At 37.7% G+C, this 19,081-nt stretch overlaps 1 protein-coding gene across 1 annotated transcript; it reads left to right on the forward strand.

The window, feature by feature from the left end:
* Positions 1-8,800: 8,800 nt before the first annotated feature.
* LOC113335880 lies at positions 8,801-9,949 on the forward strand. Its single transcript, XM_026581902.1, has one exon. It carries the CDS (start codon positions 8,801-8,803, stop codon positions 9,947-9,949), a length of 1,149 nt encoding a protein of 382 aa, XP_026437687.1.
* The last annotated feature ends 9,132 nt before the right edge of the window (positions 9,950-19,081 follow it).

Consider the following 19,081-nt stretch of genomic DNA (forward strand, 5'->3'; position numbering starts at 1 on the left):
CACCTCAAATGGACTAATTTACCCTTGTTTTTGTGGTTGAAAAGACTGAATTGTCCTTCCCATTATTAACCCAATTGAAACTGAAAATCAAAACAGTTTTTTTTTTCAACTTTCCTTCATCTTCTCTTCTCCTCCTCTCCACCACCATTAAAACTGATTTTTCATCGTCCTCTTCGATTAATCGGCGAGTTGAAAAATTGATAATCGTTGATTTGAAACTATATTAGAGATGCCGAAGAAGAAGGTTGACGAAGATTGTAGCCGTTCTAATGAACCAAATCCTCCATTAGGTCAAGAACATCAATTTAAAACTCCTCAACCGTCAAAATCAAGCACAATGACTTATTTGAGGTATGTTTCGAAAAACTCAGTTAGGGTTTATAGTCTATTGCTTGATTTAAGTTAGTTTTGTATGAAAAATTAGGGTTTTGGATCGAAATTGAAACTGGAAAATGATTTTTGCATGTGAGTTACGGTTCCAAATAACCCAGATACCAACCGTACCTGCATAATTTGAAGAACTTACGGTTGGTAACTACCCAAATACGAACCGTACTTTATTTTTTTTGAGAAATTTGTTAATGTTCGGTTGGTAACGAAACATTAGTTACGAACCGTACATTCTTCTGTATGTTTCAAATACTTTGTACGGTTCATATTTGCATCTCACTTACGAACCGTACTTGAGTTTCGGTTTGTAACTTAATGAAAGTTACCAACCGTACATCTTTCTGTATGTTAGGATTTTTTGAAGTAGTGAGTACGGTTGGTAACTATAGCTGAATTACCAACCGTGGTTGTGTTACGGTTGATCTCGATTCCTTATTTACGAACCGTAAGTATTTACGGTTTATAATTTATGTCTTATTACGAACCGTAATTAAACCTAATCACCATTTTTTTGAGTGTTTTGTTTTCTATATTATTTGTTCTACGCTTAGTAAATCAATCAATTGTAATGCTTGTGTAGGAATCCTGATAGGGTGAAGAAAAAGAGAGGAAATGACTTAACCCCGATTGATCATACGCCTACCCCTCGCGGTGACAAGCATTTAGGTGTAGATAATAGAGGCATCCACAAGAATGAGAAGAAGAAGAAGAATAGGTTTGAAATTAAGTTGAGGGAACAACCTGTGGTTGAATCTGGAGTTGAGCTAGAAGGAGTGGAACATAATGATCAAGAAGAGGTTGGAGTCGAAACTAACCGTGAAGGCAACGAAAATGAAATTGTGGAGGAAGAAACTAAAAATGATGAAGATGAAGAAGAATTTAAAGGAACCGATGATGATGGAGGGGAGGAAGAGGAAGCAAATGATGAAGAGGAGGAATATGGAGAAAATGATGAAGAGGAGGCCGATGAAGAAAATGATGAAGAAAAGGAAGATGAAGAAAATGATGAAGAAAAGGAAGAGGAAGAAAATGATGAAGAGGTAGAAAATGATGAATAGGTAGAAAATACCAAGGGAAAAGAGGTAGTTGTAGCTGCACCTCCAAGGAAAAAGAAAGAAAAGAAGCCGAGAAAGGAGCCCGCACCGAAAGGGATGCATATTCCTAAAGGAAAAGATTTGTTGTTGCCACCGAAGAAGAATAAAAGACCTTGGGGCGAGGCCCCAGATAAGTCTTCAATCTTATTTGGTTATACCGGTTCCTGGTCCGCAAAAGTCTGTCAGACAAGGATATGTATTTTGTTACTTTTCTTAAAACATTCATTATTTTGATACATTTTGTTTGTTTATTTCAGTTCACCATAATATGCTTATATTTTTGTATATTTGTTTTCTTAGGACCACGCAAGATGCATTAAATTGCTCAACCGTCAAAGGGGTAAACATTGGCCATTAAGTCAAGAATGTGCTTTGGTTCGCAATCTAGTGGCTAGTACATGACTAGGGCCTGAAATTCTTCACCTTCAATCGGAGTATGATAGTGTTGTGGTCTCTGCCTTCATGGAAAGATATTGGCTTGAAATCGATACGTTTCATCTTCCATTTGGAGAGATGAGAATAACACCGGACGATGTGAAGCAAATTACTGATCTTGAAGTTGAAGGACAATCTGTGTTTGAAGGTTTCGACAACAACATGTATTGGACTGACCTTTATATCCTTGTTCAAGAAACACTTGGGTGGGAGAAAGATGAAACTGAGATGGAGTTTCAGTTGGCTGGTGGTTATGACCCTGCTGAACCACATAAACCAAAAATCATCAAAAAGCTATTGTTGAAGAATCTGAGGACCAAGTTTGAAGGAACAGCAGCAAAGGAAAGGGAAGGTTAGGTGATGGATGAAACAACAGTTAGGCGTACAGCCACAGCGTATTTGTTGTATTCTCTTGGGACCGTATTCTTTCCCGATAACTCGGGAAATAGGGTCAATGTTCATTACCTACAACTGTTGAAGAATTTGGACAACATCAAAAATTATTTATGGGCCACTGCAACCCTTACATATTTACTTGACAGCCTAAGAAAGGCCTCTAGGGTTGGAGCTACTGAAATTGCCGGGAATGTTGCGCTTCTAATGGTAAGTTTGGTTACATTTTTCTTTGTTTGTTATATTTTTAGTCATGTGTCAATTGTTTATACTTAATTTATTTTTTAGGCATGGGTTTATGACCACTTTCCGAGCCTGAGACCTCCTACTGAGTGGGAAGAACATGATTATGGCCCTACGGGAAAGAAGTTCAAGTTCACTGGCAGACAACTAAGGAACAAAGATGAGAAGCTCATTAAAATGAGGGAGAAAATAGATGTTTTCACTGTTGAAGATGTTATCTTTGACCCTTATTTGAGGATTAAAAATGGAGTTGATGTTCGTATGTTCACAGAGACCGCAGGTTACAATGGACCATTGTATCATCCCACAGGTTACGTTATGACCAATCCTCGTCGAACTCTACGCCAAATTGCTCATATTCAACAAAGGGTTGTAGAGGAAAACTTCAAATTATCCAAGCAAGGATCCGAGACAAAAGGCCCCACCATTGTGCTCAACTACAGGCCAACTCCAACGGTTGATGCTTGGAACAACCGCCATGAAGAAAGATACCAACTCGCAGCGGGAGAGGAAATTCCTTGTAACAACACGAAAGAAGCCACTGCTGATTACATGGGTTGGTATTATCATTTTGGTCATCCATATGTGATCAATAATGATCCGGAGGCCCAACCATATATTCAAGAGGCTATGGCTCAAAGGAAGGCGGTCGACGAGACTAAAGAGAAAAAAGGTCTATTTGGTTTGACTTGGAAGAAGTTATATTTCATGTCGGTACGTAATTTTGTTATCCTCGTGACTTTGGATTTTAAGATTAATGATTATTATGAAATAATCTCTTAACACTCTTTTTGATATGTGAATAGAAAGAGCGAGAACAAGCTTTGGAAAATAGCATGACTTCATGCATCCGTCGTAATGGTGTGCTTAAAGCTCGTGAACAAAAGATCTTGCAAGACCAAATAAGGAACATGCATAATCCAAACATGGCAGAAATGTATGAGGGGTTGATCACGGACGAAAGAGGCTTAAAGAGGATTAGAAACTTTCTTGGAGGTGAGGGTAGTAGCCGTCATCAACCTTCATCTAGCAGCAAAGAGACAAATGATGAAGAGGTGGTGCACGGTGTGGGCACTAGCCAAAGAGGTGGTCATGGTCGCGGTGGTCGTCGTGATGGTGGTCCTAAAACTCGTGGTGGTGGTAACACCAACAAAAGGGGTCGTGGTGGCCGCCATGCTTAGTTATGGATTTATGTTAGTTGTGTGTGGTTAGTTATGAATTTCGACTTATCGATATTATGACAAACTAATAGTTGTGTGTTAATTATGAATTTTACCTTATGAAATTTAGCATATGGATATTAATTATGAATTTGAAGTTATTTGTGTTAGTTATGGATTTAAACTTATGGATATTATCTATGAATTTGAAGTTATTTGTGTTAGTTATGGATTTAAACTTATGTATGTTTGTTTGTGACAGCTTTTGTCTGAAATTTTGAGTTACAGAGTCAATTACGGTTGGTAACTATTTTTTGTTATGAACCGTTGCACAGTGGAACAAGCATTTTTTACTAACTTAAGTTACGGTTCGTAAAAAAATTTACTAACTTAAGTTGCACTTTCTTGAGTAGGAATCTCGATACATTTTTGTTGTACATTTCGACGGCTTGGTTCTCCTTTATCCGCTTGACCTCTTTTTTGTTTGTTTCTACCTTGAACATCATCTTCTTCCATCTCATCCTCCGCTTCATATTCCTTTCTCAAGCATTCATAACCCGAAGGATCTCTTTTCTTTGATTCTTCCGTCAATTCCCTTGCTTTTTTATTTCCTACGTACCTCTTTTTTTGGTAGGAGGCCTCCTCTTACTCTTCCCCTTTGGTGGTTCCTTGATATCATACCTAAATTGTGGATATACGAAATCTCTCAAGTTACTAAACCACATTTGCCTTTGGCCTTGGCTTAATGTAGCATATTTCTCGGCTAGAGCTTGACCAATCTCGGTATCGGCAAACGTTCCTCCAAATTGTTGATCAAAAATTGTTTCACGGAATGATAATTGTTTCCAAAAGGGATCAACATCTTGAATCGGGATCACTTTGTCTTGGTATGTGGCTATAACATGCCGACATGGGAGTCCCAAACTTGTCATGTTTGGACAAACACACTCTTCTTCATAATCCCCCAATTCATAATGTTGTACTTCATGCATTATCTTATCAATAGCGCGGTGCGAAACTTGATGTGTAATTCCCCTTAGCCACTTATTGTCTAACCATTTGGTGTGTTTTTTACTTCGGCTTTTTTCAAAATACTTCGTAACTATATCGTGATCACGGCGGAAATACGAATCCATGGCTTCGAATAGCGTAACTAACCCACCATTACAACTATGAAGTTTCTTCTTCAACCGGTTGTGAGATGACTCCGTCGTACTTGTAGCTTGGTTGTCATAGTGCCTATATTGGTTAGTGAACGCCGATACGAACTTCTCTTTGTGCGGATCCAACCAATTATCCAACAAATACTTCACAACACTTGGATAACCTATTTTCTAATGAGCCACTAACATACGAGCTCTATCCTCATATTCATCCACGGTGATAGAATAGGTCAAGGCTCTCCACTCCGTTTTGAAACTTTCCCATTTTAGTTCCGCCAACTTGTCATCCTTCTTAAATTTCTCTTTGGAATCCTTTTGTTGATGTAACGGTAGTTTCTTTATTCTATCCATTTCGCTTTTTTTGGTTGGACGGACAAGGCGCATGCACTTAGTTTCAATACTTTTCCACAAGTGGAACGTGCAAAGAAGGTTATAAGCTTCCGGGAAAACCCCCCTTATTGCATTCAACAAAGCTTGTTCCTTGTCGGTAATAATCACCTTTGGAGTATATCCCTCTACGTAGAATAGATTCACTTGGTTTAATGCCCACACATAGCTCTCTTCGAGCTCATCTTTCAAGAAGAAAAAACCAACACTAAAAGGAGCATTGGTAGAAGTTTGTCCGACAAATTTCAACAACGGCATCTCAAACTTGTTGGTTTTATATGTGCAATCCATTAGAAGGATTTGATGAGAGCACCGTGCCAACTTCACAAACTCAGGATTAGCCAACAAAAGATGTTTTATTCGTCCTTTCTCATCATCATCGTGGAAAACCGAGTAATTATTCGCCTCCCCCAAATGCCTTAATTGTTGCATTTCGTTCCTTTGTTCCCATTTCTTAGCCTTCAATTTTGTTCTTGCGTTGTAGATGTTAGCCAAAGTAGAAGCATTTTGTGGGTTTCTTTCCTTTAAGTGAGCGAGGATATCAACGGGCTTCATACGAATTTGTGTCAGTGACTCTACGATCTTCTCTTCTTCTTCGGTAAGGCGTCCAGCATACGAATGTGATAGCAAACTCTCCGGTATAGGGTGGTTATGACTACCGCATACAACTTTCTCCAAAAACCACCTTTTTTCCGCATTCCTTTTAAATTGAAGCTTGAAGTGGCATCGGGTCTTCTTAGTGAAAGTAGTTTGCTTCCTCTTTGCCTTTGCTACTTGCACGGTACCCTTTTTTGCATGACTTCTATGTTGTCCACCACACTCGCAAAACATTTGAAAGGCACTTTCACTAGTGGTACCATTACAAACTATGATACACATAATCAACTTGCCTCGTTCTCTAGCCCAATGCTTTGCATCATCTTTTTCCTCCCATGTCTCCTCGGTTAAATAGTGAGAGCTAGAATCTTGGGTGAGAAGTTGATTTGCTAAAGGTTGTTCATCCATTAGGGGAGGTACATCCACGATCTGGACAACAATATACCCACATTAGTCTAAACAAGGAAACAAAACGAAAACATATATAAAGCTACGGTTGGACACGACACAGGAAACACCAACCGTAACAGAGATACGGTTGGTAACTACAATCATTTAGAAACCGTAACTTAACTCCCGTTGATAATGGTCCTCCAGTAACAAACCGTAAATAGGGTGAAATGAAAATGAAAACAGACAGAGAAATATACGGTTGGTAAAAACACAGATAACAAACCGTAACCAAGTTACGATTGGTCTTGATTTACACATTACCAACCGTAAAAATTGCAGTAAATACTGCCATGTACATGATGGGTTACGGTTGGTAACCACTGAAGGACATATCCAACCATAATGGACTTACGGTTCGTCTCGAAAATTTTCTACCAACCGTAACTGGTAATACGTTTGGGTTTTTCCTCAAATTGAACCAGTTACGGTTGGTATTGGATACTTTACGAAACGTAACATACAGTTACGGTTGGTTACTAGCTAATTACCAACCGTAAGTTCTTCTGAAATTTTTAAAATTTTGATTTTTTTTACGTTCTTTAGAGAATTTTAAGCAACAAAAAGCTATTGGGAACTAGTTTAGAAGTATACCTGGTGATTTTCAGTGCTGGGTTCTTCACTTTGTTGGGTAATTTCTTCAATTGGTTGAGATTGACCTTCACTATGGGTTAAAACATCTCTACCATCTAACAAATACTCCATATCAGGATCTCCATCAAGAGGTATGTAGTATTTGTTTTCTTTATCGTATAGAGATTCACCCATCTCAAATTTGCCACTGGAATCACTCATTTTGGTTGAGTGAATCAAAATCTAGGGTTTCACAGATATCACATAAGTTTTCTTTTTCTTCTCCTCTAAACTTTTTTTTTATAATTCTAAAAATCTGATTTTAGAGTTATTATAAGTGAAAATTAATTAGCAACACTAATCTTGATTATCAACACTAATCTTGATTATTAATATTAAGGATTAATTGGTCATTTCTATTTTTTTTTATAAGGGGCATTTGAATTACCACCTAATAACCTTTTTGTCTTATTAAGTTTGTCGCCCCTCCAATGAAACCACCCTTCCCTTTAACAGGATTGTTCCACAATCTCTCTTTAATTCCCTTCCAGTCCTATTTGGCTATTTCATCTAAATTTTAAAAAACCACCACATTTTTCTGACACCTTCTATTGGCGCACGTACACCATCGGATTCACCGCGACATTCTTCCGGATTATCTTTTTAAACTGCTCCAGTGCAGTGCAGTGCAGTTCAGTTCAAAGTGGTACTTATGCACGTGAGGTATTTTTATATATTGGTGTTATGGTGCTGCAGCCTGCAGTGTCTGCTTGGTTCCTTCTGAAATTGGACAAATATTGTTGGAATTAACTTCCTTTTATTAAGCATGTTTCCAGGATGGATTCAGAAATCAGAATCATTCCGTGAAGTTTCGTTCGTGATATCATTACTCAGAAATAACGCGTGAAACCTGGAGTGGAGAAATAAATTAGTCGGCGTAAAAGCTGGGCCATGCGCTGGCCCCAAACAAAACCAGCAAACAGCTATCCTGTACCTATACTTTTACCTCCTCTGCTTCATTTCTATCCAGGTGACAATGTCATGTTTCAGCCAAGGATTTACATGTGCCATTATTATGCCCTATCTCGCAAATTCACTTTCATATGATAGTTCACACAAATTCTAATTAACTTTTTTTTTGAGAGATTAGAATTTATGGTCATGGTTACTGGTCAATCACTAAGTGGGTTGAGAAGAAAAATAAAAGAGCAATATGAAAAATCGCTTTCACTCAATATCGTTGTTAGCAATAAATTTAGTTGAAATCACCGCTGATTATCAATCAATTTGATAATGGATATATAACCAAATTATTCTTTCCCACCAAAAAAAAATTCAACAAGATTGAAGAAAAATCACACTCAATATCATGACCCAACAACAACTCTTAACAAAGTGGTCTTCTGCACCCACCAAGCTGCATGATCATTCCCTCCTAACCCACACCCATTCAAGTGGTTAGGTATCAAATCAACATAATTGGAATCATTTCTAAGTAAATTTCTTGGATCATGAATTTACCCTAAAAAAAAAAACATCATTCTCCTTCCCACCAAAAAAAAAATGTCAAGTTTCTTGTGTGAATGACCCTATTGAAGTTGGGTAAAACTCAGCATTCAAGTAAATAATAAAGATTCACCCATACAGTAAGAAAAAGTAAAATATTGTAATTACTTTTGCCGGCAGAAAAACAGCACCACTATATATGAACCATGCTTCCATGCCTTATGGGTTGTCAATAAATAAACTAAACCTCAAGAACTGGATCTCCCATGATCTAATCCCAAAATTTACTTAAAATGTCTATTTTTTACCATCTCCAAGAACGTTATATATATCCAAATTAACCCTCACAATTTTCAAAACAAGATCATATCAGAGATAATTTTGAGAAAGTGAGTGAGAATTTAGAAAGATGATAAAACAAGGAAGAAGATCACGAGATGGAGCTCAACCAGCAGACCTCTTAGTTTGTTTCCCATCTCATAGAACTAATCATTTAAACCTCATTCCTAGTAAACCCATTTGTAGTCCTGGTCACCCCACGGATATCACAAAGGTACCGCACCGCCGCAGCCACCATCACCACCTTAGAGGTGGTCATTCTATGTCCAGTCCTCATCTATGGGCGAAAACCAAACCGTCGATGAGATCACAAATCAAGGAACCAACTTCGCCGAAGGTCAGTTGTGCTGGTAATATAAAAGTTATCAGACAGCCGAAGAGTATTACAAATTCTACCACCACCACCCCTCGTGCAACTACTACTACTATGACGGCGATGAACGGGAAATATCGGAGTAGTTCAAGCAAGAATTGGCATTCAGTCATGGAAGAGATCGAAATGACACGAAAGAAAAATACAGCACTCGTGAAGACGTCCACAAGAGCAACTACTAATAATACCCGTTCTACATCGTGGATGGGAAGTACATTGGGTAAAAAGAAAGATGTGATGAAGCTCTTGAAAAATTTACGGAACTTCCGATTGAATTTCGGGTGTTTGGGTTCTTTCGAAGATGTATCTCATCAAGATATCAGAAGTAATAGTAGCAGCACAACTACTTCTCTTGACGAAGACGAAGCAGTAATTCAAGAAGATAATAAGCGATATGAATTTTGTCATAGTAGACATAGTACTGGTAGTATACCAAATGGCGATAGTTCATATAGGACTAGTGTCATGTCAAAAGTGTATACGGCACTACAAGAAAACAAGAATGTTGCTCAGTTCATAAATACTAATAATGCAGTGATCAACAACGAAAAGACAGCCGAAGTTGAAGACGGTGAAGATGCGGAAGAGTCTGTTCCTCCTCCGAATGCTCTGTTGCTCATGAGATGTAAGACATTACCGGCCAAAAGTTGGTTGGAAGAAAGAGATGAGAATCAACAAGAAGAAGAAATGATGAAAAAACAAAAGTTGATTATGAAATGGGAAAATCAAAATACTATTAATATTGGTTCGTGTAAAATTTCTGCTTCTAATATTGTTAAGAAGAAGACTTGGGTTATCGATGGAATCAAAGATCAATTCTCTAGGAGTAGAAGTTGGAAGATTTGATCATTAATCCAAATCTAGTGCTAACCCATAATGTAATTTTTTTTTTTATTTCTAAATGTTTTATTTTAATTGGATTAGTTCAAACATGCGTGGAATTTTATCCCTCGGGGCTAAATGCTTGTATAACTAGTATTATACGAGTATTTTTTATTGTTTTTGGACGTCTAAGCCCAGATTTTGTGCGCTTAAAAGTAGTGACAGAGTGTCTATATAGGTTGAGAGCAATGACCCTATAATTGCTAGCTCATTAAGGCCTTTTCTAATTTTTGGTTCGTTAAAAATAGCATTTTGACACATCGTACTAAAGTAATTTTGGTTTCCTATAAGGTTTTTTTGGTCGATCCCGGATGCTGGATGGATTTTATGGTTTTGTTTTCTTTTTTTATTGTATTTTTTTTTTGTGTGCGTTCTCAAACTTGGCGTCATTAGAGGCGATCCTGAAAGAATTAAGGGCGACACAAAAAGACAAACAAGGTCACCCAAACTTAAAATTAAGTCATCCCTTATCGGGGATTTTTCGAAATGGCAATTATATCCTCCATAATCGGTAGATAAAACTACAATCGGTAGTTTACCTCCATAATCGGTAGATGATAGGATAATCGGAGGTTATTGTGTACATATGTAGTTTGGAAATCTAGTTATTTTGAAAACACCTATAATCGGAAGTTATGAAGTTCACCTAATCTACCGATTATGGAGTTGCCCCAAAATAGATATTTGTAAAAATCTCAAATTTTTCGAATCTGGGAACTACCCTACAATCGGAAGTTATTTAGTTACCATTCTCCCGATTATGGAGTTGACCCAAAATCGATATTTGGAAAAATTTCAGGTTTTTCGAATTTGGGAAAAGTTATAATCGGAAGGTATTGAAGTTCACCTAATCCACATATTTTAAACCTCATTTTAATCGGAAGACAATGATAAAATATTGTGTCCGATTATAAGGCTGTTTAGGTTCAGAAGACCAATAAAAATGAAGCCACTATAATCGGTAGAAATTGTTAATAACATTACTACCGATTCTGAACATATTTCATAATTTGGCTAGTTAAGTCACCAGAACGGTAGTTAAGGTTGTTAACATTACTACCGATTCTGAACATATCTCACAATATTTTGAAAATTTACCAGAATCGGTAGGTAAGTTTGATTTGTAACCTCCGATTATGGTGAAAAATTCAGCAGTTTCAGACAATCAAGTAATAAACATAATTCAAAATACATTCATAACCCATAAACTTAAGAACATATAATCCAAAACAAGCATTTAAAACACCATAATCCAAAAGAAACTATTTAAACAACAAATCCATAACATCGAACAACACATCATCCTCTAATTCCTAGTTTTCTTCTTAGTATTGTCAGCTAGAGTTTTAGAACGCTTCATACGAGCCGCACGACCCGCATTATCCCCTCAATATTTCCTTTAGCATGAGAGCTTGAAGAAGCCTGAGATCTTTTGTTCTCCTTTGATGTTTTTTTCTTGGGCGGGTTCTTCGTCACTTTCTCCCCAAACTCAGCTGCATACTCTTCATTATCAACATTATCAATCATCTCCCTGTGCTTTTTAATCTTCTCAATTGGCAAAGGCTATCCAGCCGTTATGCAATCAGTGCACCATTTAGACAAAAACTTGAACCTATTCATCTATTTTTTAATTGACAAAACATCAAATGGAGTTCACCTAAGAAATTGAATCGTAATATTAGAGGGAAAAGTCATAACCATACGCATCAGTTTATCATAGCCTGGAGGCTTTTGTGGGATGATGCATCTGTAAATGGAAGCCGCCGAGGTCGACTTTGCTTTAAGTTCACATATAACTTTTAGATGTGAATGCTCCCGGTACCACTCCATATAGCCTGGAGTATTTTCATTACCTCGGTTGGCAGCTCTCCCAGTGTTCACCAAGTACTGCCTCTTATCCCAATGTTGAGTAACAGATGGATCACTAGAGTAAACAACCTTGATGTTTTCCTGGTTAGACTCGCTTTTCTCCACGTCCAACTTGAACTTTCCATTCATGTGATGCCATGGTACTGTTTGGCAAGCACCATGTTGTTGCATCACCCTGGAACCATTGTACATCACATAACCTGTGTGGTGCCACAATGGTCCAAAATAATGGGACAACTCGGAACGAGGCCCTATATGTCCATTAGCTCGGTCTTCCTTGTATAGATCAAAGCATACGTCTGAGGCCTTTAGTGAGTCTAATTTCTCTCTCAAGTTAACCAACTGCTCTTCCTTTGACCTTGTACGGTTCTTTGTGAACTTGTACTCTGTTCCTCTTGGTATACCTCTCTGCCACGCTGGGTTCAGCTCTGCCAATTCCAGACCGGGATAGTGGTCATAGATCCATGTCTACATACATATCAAACCATTGTTATAAATTGATTCTTAAAATAGAAAAAAAAAACACATAATGATCAACGGACTAATAGAGTTGTGAAAATACATGGAATAGACTCATGCACGTTCCCGGCAATTTGGCTAGTTCTGAGCCTCGTCGCTTTTCTCAACTCTTCCATCAAGAATGCAATGGTTCTCGTGCCCCAGGAGTAGTCCGCGACCTTATCAATAGGATGAAACAGTTGTAGAAGGTTGGCGTCTACTCGATTGCCACTCGTATTGGGGAATATGACACATCCCAATACAACCAAGAGATAGGCGGTCACCGCGGCACCCACTTCGGCATCACTTAACGGTCCTTGCTTTTATTTCTCGGTAGTTCCTTTGAACATCTTGATCAACTGACTCATGTTAAACTGTCTAGTTTTTGTAAGAGAAGCACCTGTTGAACTCAATGTCTGCGGTCTTTTTATCCCAACCAAGACACTTGTTACAGAAATCATAAAATTGTGCCCAACTTAACTGCTTTGTGAACTCATACTTGACATCCACTCCATTGTCATTGAGATTAAGAATCTGCGTGGCATCATATGGAGTAATGGTCATCTCCCCAAATGTCATATGAAAGGTTTCAGTCTCGGGGATACATTCTCTCCACAAAAGCCAATATCGCGGCCCAATCATGCTCCAACATTGAGTTCTCGGCTGCACTAGATAATCCAGAGTTTGCTATCCTTCTCTTGAACCTCTCACATTCACCATCTAAAGGCCAATCTTTCATTACTTTTATTGGTGCGGCAGTGGGCTTGAGTAGACGAATGGCATCGGAATGATACTAGCTGGGTGTAAATAAAAACTCTTACTCGTCTTTCAGTGAAATGAAAATTTTGCTTCTTCTTTTTCTTCTCTCATCAGCAGAGAAGCTCGAAGATATCTTTGGTGGTGGATCTCCATTGATGTAGGTTATGATCATACTTCTTCCGTCATTGATTGTTTTTTTGAGATCCCTCATGCTCCAAATTCCAAACCCTTAACTTTACTCTCAATTTCAAACCCACCGGCCAAAATTCCCAATTTCAAACCCTAAGATTTACTCTTGAGAATCCATCTTCCTCAATAAGGAATTTCAAGGATCTTCCAACAGATATTTTATTATATATTGTTACTCGTTTACCAATTGAATCAATCCCCGACTGCAAATTGGTATGCAAACCATGGTTGAATCTGGTTTCTCATCATCCGTTATTCTCCAAATTGCATCTAACTCATCTTAATCGGTCCACTGATTCTGGTAAGTTAAGTTTTCTCTTGAATTATGATGAACGACTTCATGATTTTGAATACAATGAGGGCAAATCTATTCGTAGTATTACAATAATCGGCATGAAACCTCCATTCACATCACCTCATTTTAAGATTATTGATTCGATTAATGGTTTAGTATGTCTATATGGATACCAAAATCATATTATTTGTATATGCAACCCTGTGACCAGAGAATATGTTATGCTTCCAGATATTAAGAGAAATTGTGATGATTTCCATGGTTCGAGCGGATTTGGTTACCTTCCTTTAACTAATGAGTATAAAGTTGTTGAACTTTAACTTAAAGGAAGATATTAATTCTACAAAGGTTTTGGTCTACACTATTGGAAGTGGCAGTGGGTGGAGAAATGTTGGAAGGTTTGGTATTAACTCTCTCCGAACTTTTCAAAAATATGGTGTCCTTTGAAGGGAGCACTGCATTGGATGCATATAAGTGATCGTAAGGTTTTTGATTTTGATTTGGCTGAGGAAAAGTTCCATGAACATGGTTTGCTTTTGTCACCTCCTTTGCCAGTATCCACCATGTGCAATAGTTTTATAGGGGTTTTGGGTGGGCTTTTTGAAAAGCGGGGGTCTAACAACACCACCCAATATTTTGCTTAGCAATATGTATGGACAAACTCCAATATACTTTTTATGAGAATCAACTAAAAAGTTAGACTCAATCAATAAAAAGATATATCTAAGAGTTTATATCTCAATCTCTCGATTTGATCTTTACTCAAGCAAATGGAAATCTGCGAGTCTTTATCAAAGAGAGATAACTTGGACGGTACCAAAGACCAATATCCAAGGATCAATCAATATCAATCAACAACCAAAGGTTAGATTTCCAATTGATGATCTTTAACGCACAACCTGTATTATTTCAATTATATAAAAAATATAATGTGGAAAAGAAATAACACAGTCACCTGAAGTTTTGTTAACGAGGAAACCGCAAATGCAGAAAAACCCCGGGACCTAGTCCAGATTGAATACACACTGTATTAAGCCGCTACAGACACTAGCCTACTCCAAGCTAACTTCGGACTGGACTATAGTTGAACCCAAATCAGTCTCCCACTAATTCAAGGTACAGTTGTACTCCTACGCCTCTGATCCCAGCAGGATACTGCGCACTTGATTCCCTTAGCTGATCTCACCCACAACTAAGAGTTGCTGCAACCCAAAATCGCAGACTTGATAATAAACAAATATGTCTCACACAGAAAAGTCTATCAAAGGATAAATCTGTCTCCCACAGAAAAATCCTAGGTTTTGTTCCGTCTTAAGATATGAAATCAAGGTGAACAGGAACCAATTGATAATCCGGTCTTATATTCCCGAAGAACAGCCTAGATTAATCAATCACCTCTCAACAATCCTTCTTGACTACACAAGCGGTTTGTCGAGGAATCACAAACAATGAGACGAAGATGTTTGTGACTTCTTTATCTTGCCTATCGGAGAACTCTCACGATCTCAAGCCAATCAAAGATTGTACTCGTACGATAGAAGATGCAAGATCAGATCACAAACTATGATAAAAGTAGTATCGGTATGGCTTCACAATCCCAATGAAGTCTTTAAGTCGTTAACCTGGTTTTAGAGGAGAAAACCAAAGGTTAAAGGAGAATCGACACTAGCGATCACACTAGTATCACACAGACGTGTGGGGATTAGTTTTGCACAATGCTAGATGTCTCCTTTATATAGCCTTCAAATCAGGGTTTTGCCTTAGTTACAAAGCAATCCATATTCACCATTAGATGAAAACCTGATTTAGATTCAAGCTAATATTTCTCAACTGTTGGATCGAAAACTTAGCTTGTCACACACACTTGGGTAGACGTTTACTGGGTTTGTGAAAACCATGCCCAAACGTGTACGTGTATGTTGGTTCAACATAGTAACCCAAAAGGTCAACCGTATGAGCATTCCATATTAACCTTGTTCTTCTTCACCATAACTAGTTCAATTGACTCAAATGAACTAGTTAGAGAGTTGTTCAATTGCTATGATATCTTATGTAACTACACAAGAACAATTGAAACAAAGATGATTCGATTCGTTGAATCGGCTCATGAACTTTATAGCCACGGTTTGCATAAATCATTCCTTAGTAATTAAAGTTGCATGTTCAGAGCACATCTTTAGATCATAACCACTTAAGCTCACAAATAAGTTCGCGGACTTAAGGAAACCGGCAGAGTTTTCCAAACTTAGCAGAAAATCTCGGCAAAGAGACTTCCGCCAGTTCGCGGACTAGGTTCGCGGACTGAGTTCACGGACTAAACACGCAAATGAGTTTTTGGAAAATCCCAGCAGAAATTCTCGGTAAGAGAACTTCCGTCAGTTCGCGGACTGGGTTCGCGGACTTGGCAAAGCCAATTCCTCCGGTTTATCTCAATCAACAAAGTTCGAAAACTTCTGATTAAGGAATACATGGTTATGTAATCTAAACTCTCATTTCAATCATTGAGACATTCTCAGAGGACGTTATATAGCCGTTATTCACAGACTGTTTCACGTCAGAGCAATTCTCAAAGTAATTGAAACTTTTCATGACTTTCTTCACTAGGTGAAGATAAACTTGATCAAAGCAAAATTCTTTACCAACACACGATTTCGAGAAAAAGATGAGTAGTGAATACTCAGCTCGAAATGTCAAATGTGTATGATCCAGTCTATATAGCATACGACTTTTTGTCTCATAAGAAGTAGGAGATAGAATAGATAGACTTTTGAGTGATAGATAAGTTCAAGTCTCCACATACCTTTTTGTTGATGAAGTTCCACGGTTCCTTGTGTAGATCTTCGTCGTTGCATGATGAATCGCCATGAAGTCCTTAAGCTCAACTACACTTTTCTATCCTATTCCGAGACTTAGCTATAATAGACTAGAAATCAAGACTCATAGTTTTTATCACTAACATTGACAAACATGCTTGATATAGCAACACATGCGAGTCGACCGAGCTATGCTCTAACACTTTTATATTATTATCTGGGATATTTATATCCAATCACCAGATGCATATATAGTGATATATGGATACTGAAAGGGAAGAAAAATATTTGTGACATCCAAGAGCATGTGGAGCAAGAGCCATTGGGTTGGAGTAAAGAGTTTTGTATTCCTGGAAAGAGACCATTCGCTTAACCAAGAGTGGCAGTGTATTATGCTTCACTTACAACTCTCTTAGCATTTACGATGCAATATCTTTAACCTCAAAAGAGCTTGTGGATTCACTGAATTTTTATCGAATAATCCCTCACAAGAACACGTTAGTTTCGTTGAAAGAATTGGGGGAAGAAGATATAAAGAAAATGGAGTCAGCTAAAACATTAGAAGAGAGAAAGCAACTTTTTCGGACAAATCAGTTAGAAAGATAAGATCCGTGGAAACACTTATTAACTGGTAATCTTCTCCGATCTTCTGAAGTAATATTATAGATATTTATAACTTGAGATTTTTTAATTTGGCATTATGTTAAGGTACACTGCTTTGTCGACGTGTAATTTGTTGTCCACTCGATCTAAATACAATTGGAGAATGTGATGCATACTTTAGTAACCCGTTTTGTATAATCGATATATAGTTTGGGATCCAAATTCCACCTCCACATGTTATATCAAGGTACAATCACATTCCTGTCATAGATTTAGGAGTCTGAATTGGAAATAACACTAAAGTTTGTCATCTTTAATCGGTAAATTTCAGTAGAGCAATAAAATCAAGTAGGTAAGGTTATGTGTGATAGCTATCAAGATTTACGTTTCAAATGCCTTTAGCTACAACCAAGCTAATTATTTGTGTGGCTAGCTACCTTTCCTGCTAAAACCAAAGTTGCAGTTGTTAGAGCATTGCTCGGTCGACCTCGCACGCGTTGCTATCCGAAGAATGTTTGTCAATGTTAGTGATCAAAACTATAAGTCTTGATTTCTAGTCTACTATAGCTAAGGTCTCGGACTAGGATAAGAAAGTGTAGTTGAGCTCAAGAACTCCATGGAAATCATCATACAAGACGAAGGACTACTCAAGGAACCGGTGGATCTTCATCGACTAAAAGGTATGTGGAGACTTGAACTTATCTATCACTCAAAAGTCTATTTATATCCTATCTTGAGAAAAATTTGTCGTTTTGCTATATAGACTTAGATTATACACATTTGCTATTTCGCGTCGAGTTTATCTCTCCTATCTATTTCTCGAATATGTGTTGGTAAGCTTTCGCTTTAACCAAGTTCATCTTTACCTAGTGACGAAAGTCATGACAAGTTTCAATCACTTTGGAAATTGCTTACTTTGACGAAAAATAGTTTGTGAATAACAACTATAGAATATCAACGTCCTCTAAGAATGTTCCAATGATTGAAATGAGAGTTTAGATAATATAACCAGTGGAGGATATAAGCATTGTTGTGGAAACACATATATGTATAAGTCCTTATTCCTTGAACCGAAGTTTGCGAACTTTGTTGATCAAGAGAAATGGAATGTGGCGTGAGCCAAGTCCGCGAACTGGCGGAAGTTCTCGACTCGAGAATTTCTGCTGGAGTTTGTGAACTCCTTCCGTGAACTTAAGTCCACGAACCCAGTCCACGAACTTGAGTAGGTTATGTCTAAAAACGATGTTTGTGAACTTATTCTTATATAAACTAAGGAATGCAAATTGCAAACTGTGGCTATATAGTTCATGCACCGATTCGAGTGAATCAAATCGTTTTTGCTTCGAATGTGTCTTGTGCAGTTACATAAGATTTCCTTGCAATTAAACAACTCTCTAACAAGTTCATTTGAGTCACTTGAACTAGTTATCACTACGGGAAAAATCATCATTGACGACACTTTATTAGCGTTGTAGTACACCTACGACAACTCCATTTTATGCATTGTGTAGGTGGGGTATTGTAGAAAGTCCAAGCTTTTCTACAATACTTGACTAAGAGTTGTAAAGGGTGATGTGATTCATGATTCGACAATATTTTCCCAAAGTTGTGATTCTCTTTCGATTTTTTTTTGAAAGCCTAACACAACTCTTGCTTGTGTTGTAGGAATATCTTGGACAACACAAGTAGGGTATCGTGGAAACATATGTAACAACAAATACTGGTATTATGAATAAGATTTACACGTCTCTGAAACATATGTAACAACAAATACTGGTATTATGAATAAGATTTACACGTCTCTTATGTGAGCTGTGGAACTACCTTGGACAACACATAGTTATGTTGTAAAGAAACTATTTCACAATGTCTGGCTTGTGTAGTCGAAAACTGGAAGACAAGATTTATTAGTATTGTGAATACTACGGTCACTACACTTCACTACACTTGCTAGAGTTGTAGAACTTTTTGTCACAGCCTTTGTCTTGTGTAGTCATAATCTCTAACACAACATCCTTAAAGCTTGTAATATTTGAAGTAATGTGTAACTACAACATTTGTTAGAAGTTG

Source organism: Papaver somniferum, unplaced genomic scaffold (assembly GCF_003573695.1).
Source record: "Papaver somniferum cultivar HN1 unplaced genomic scaffold, ASM357369v1 unplaced-scaffold_150, whole genome shotgun sequence".
NCBI lineage: Eukaryota > Viridiplantae > Streptophyta > Magnoliopsida > Ranunculales > Papaveraceae > Papaver > Papaver somniferum.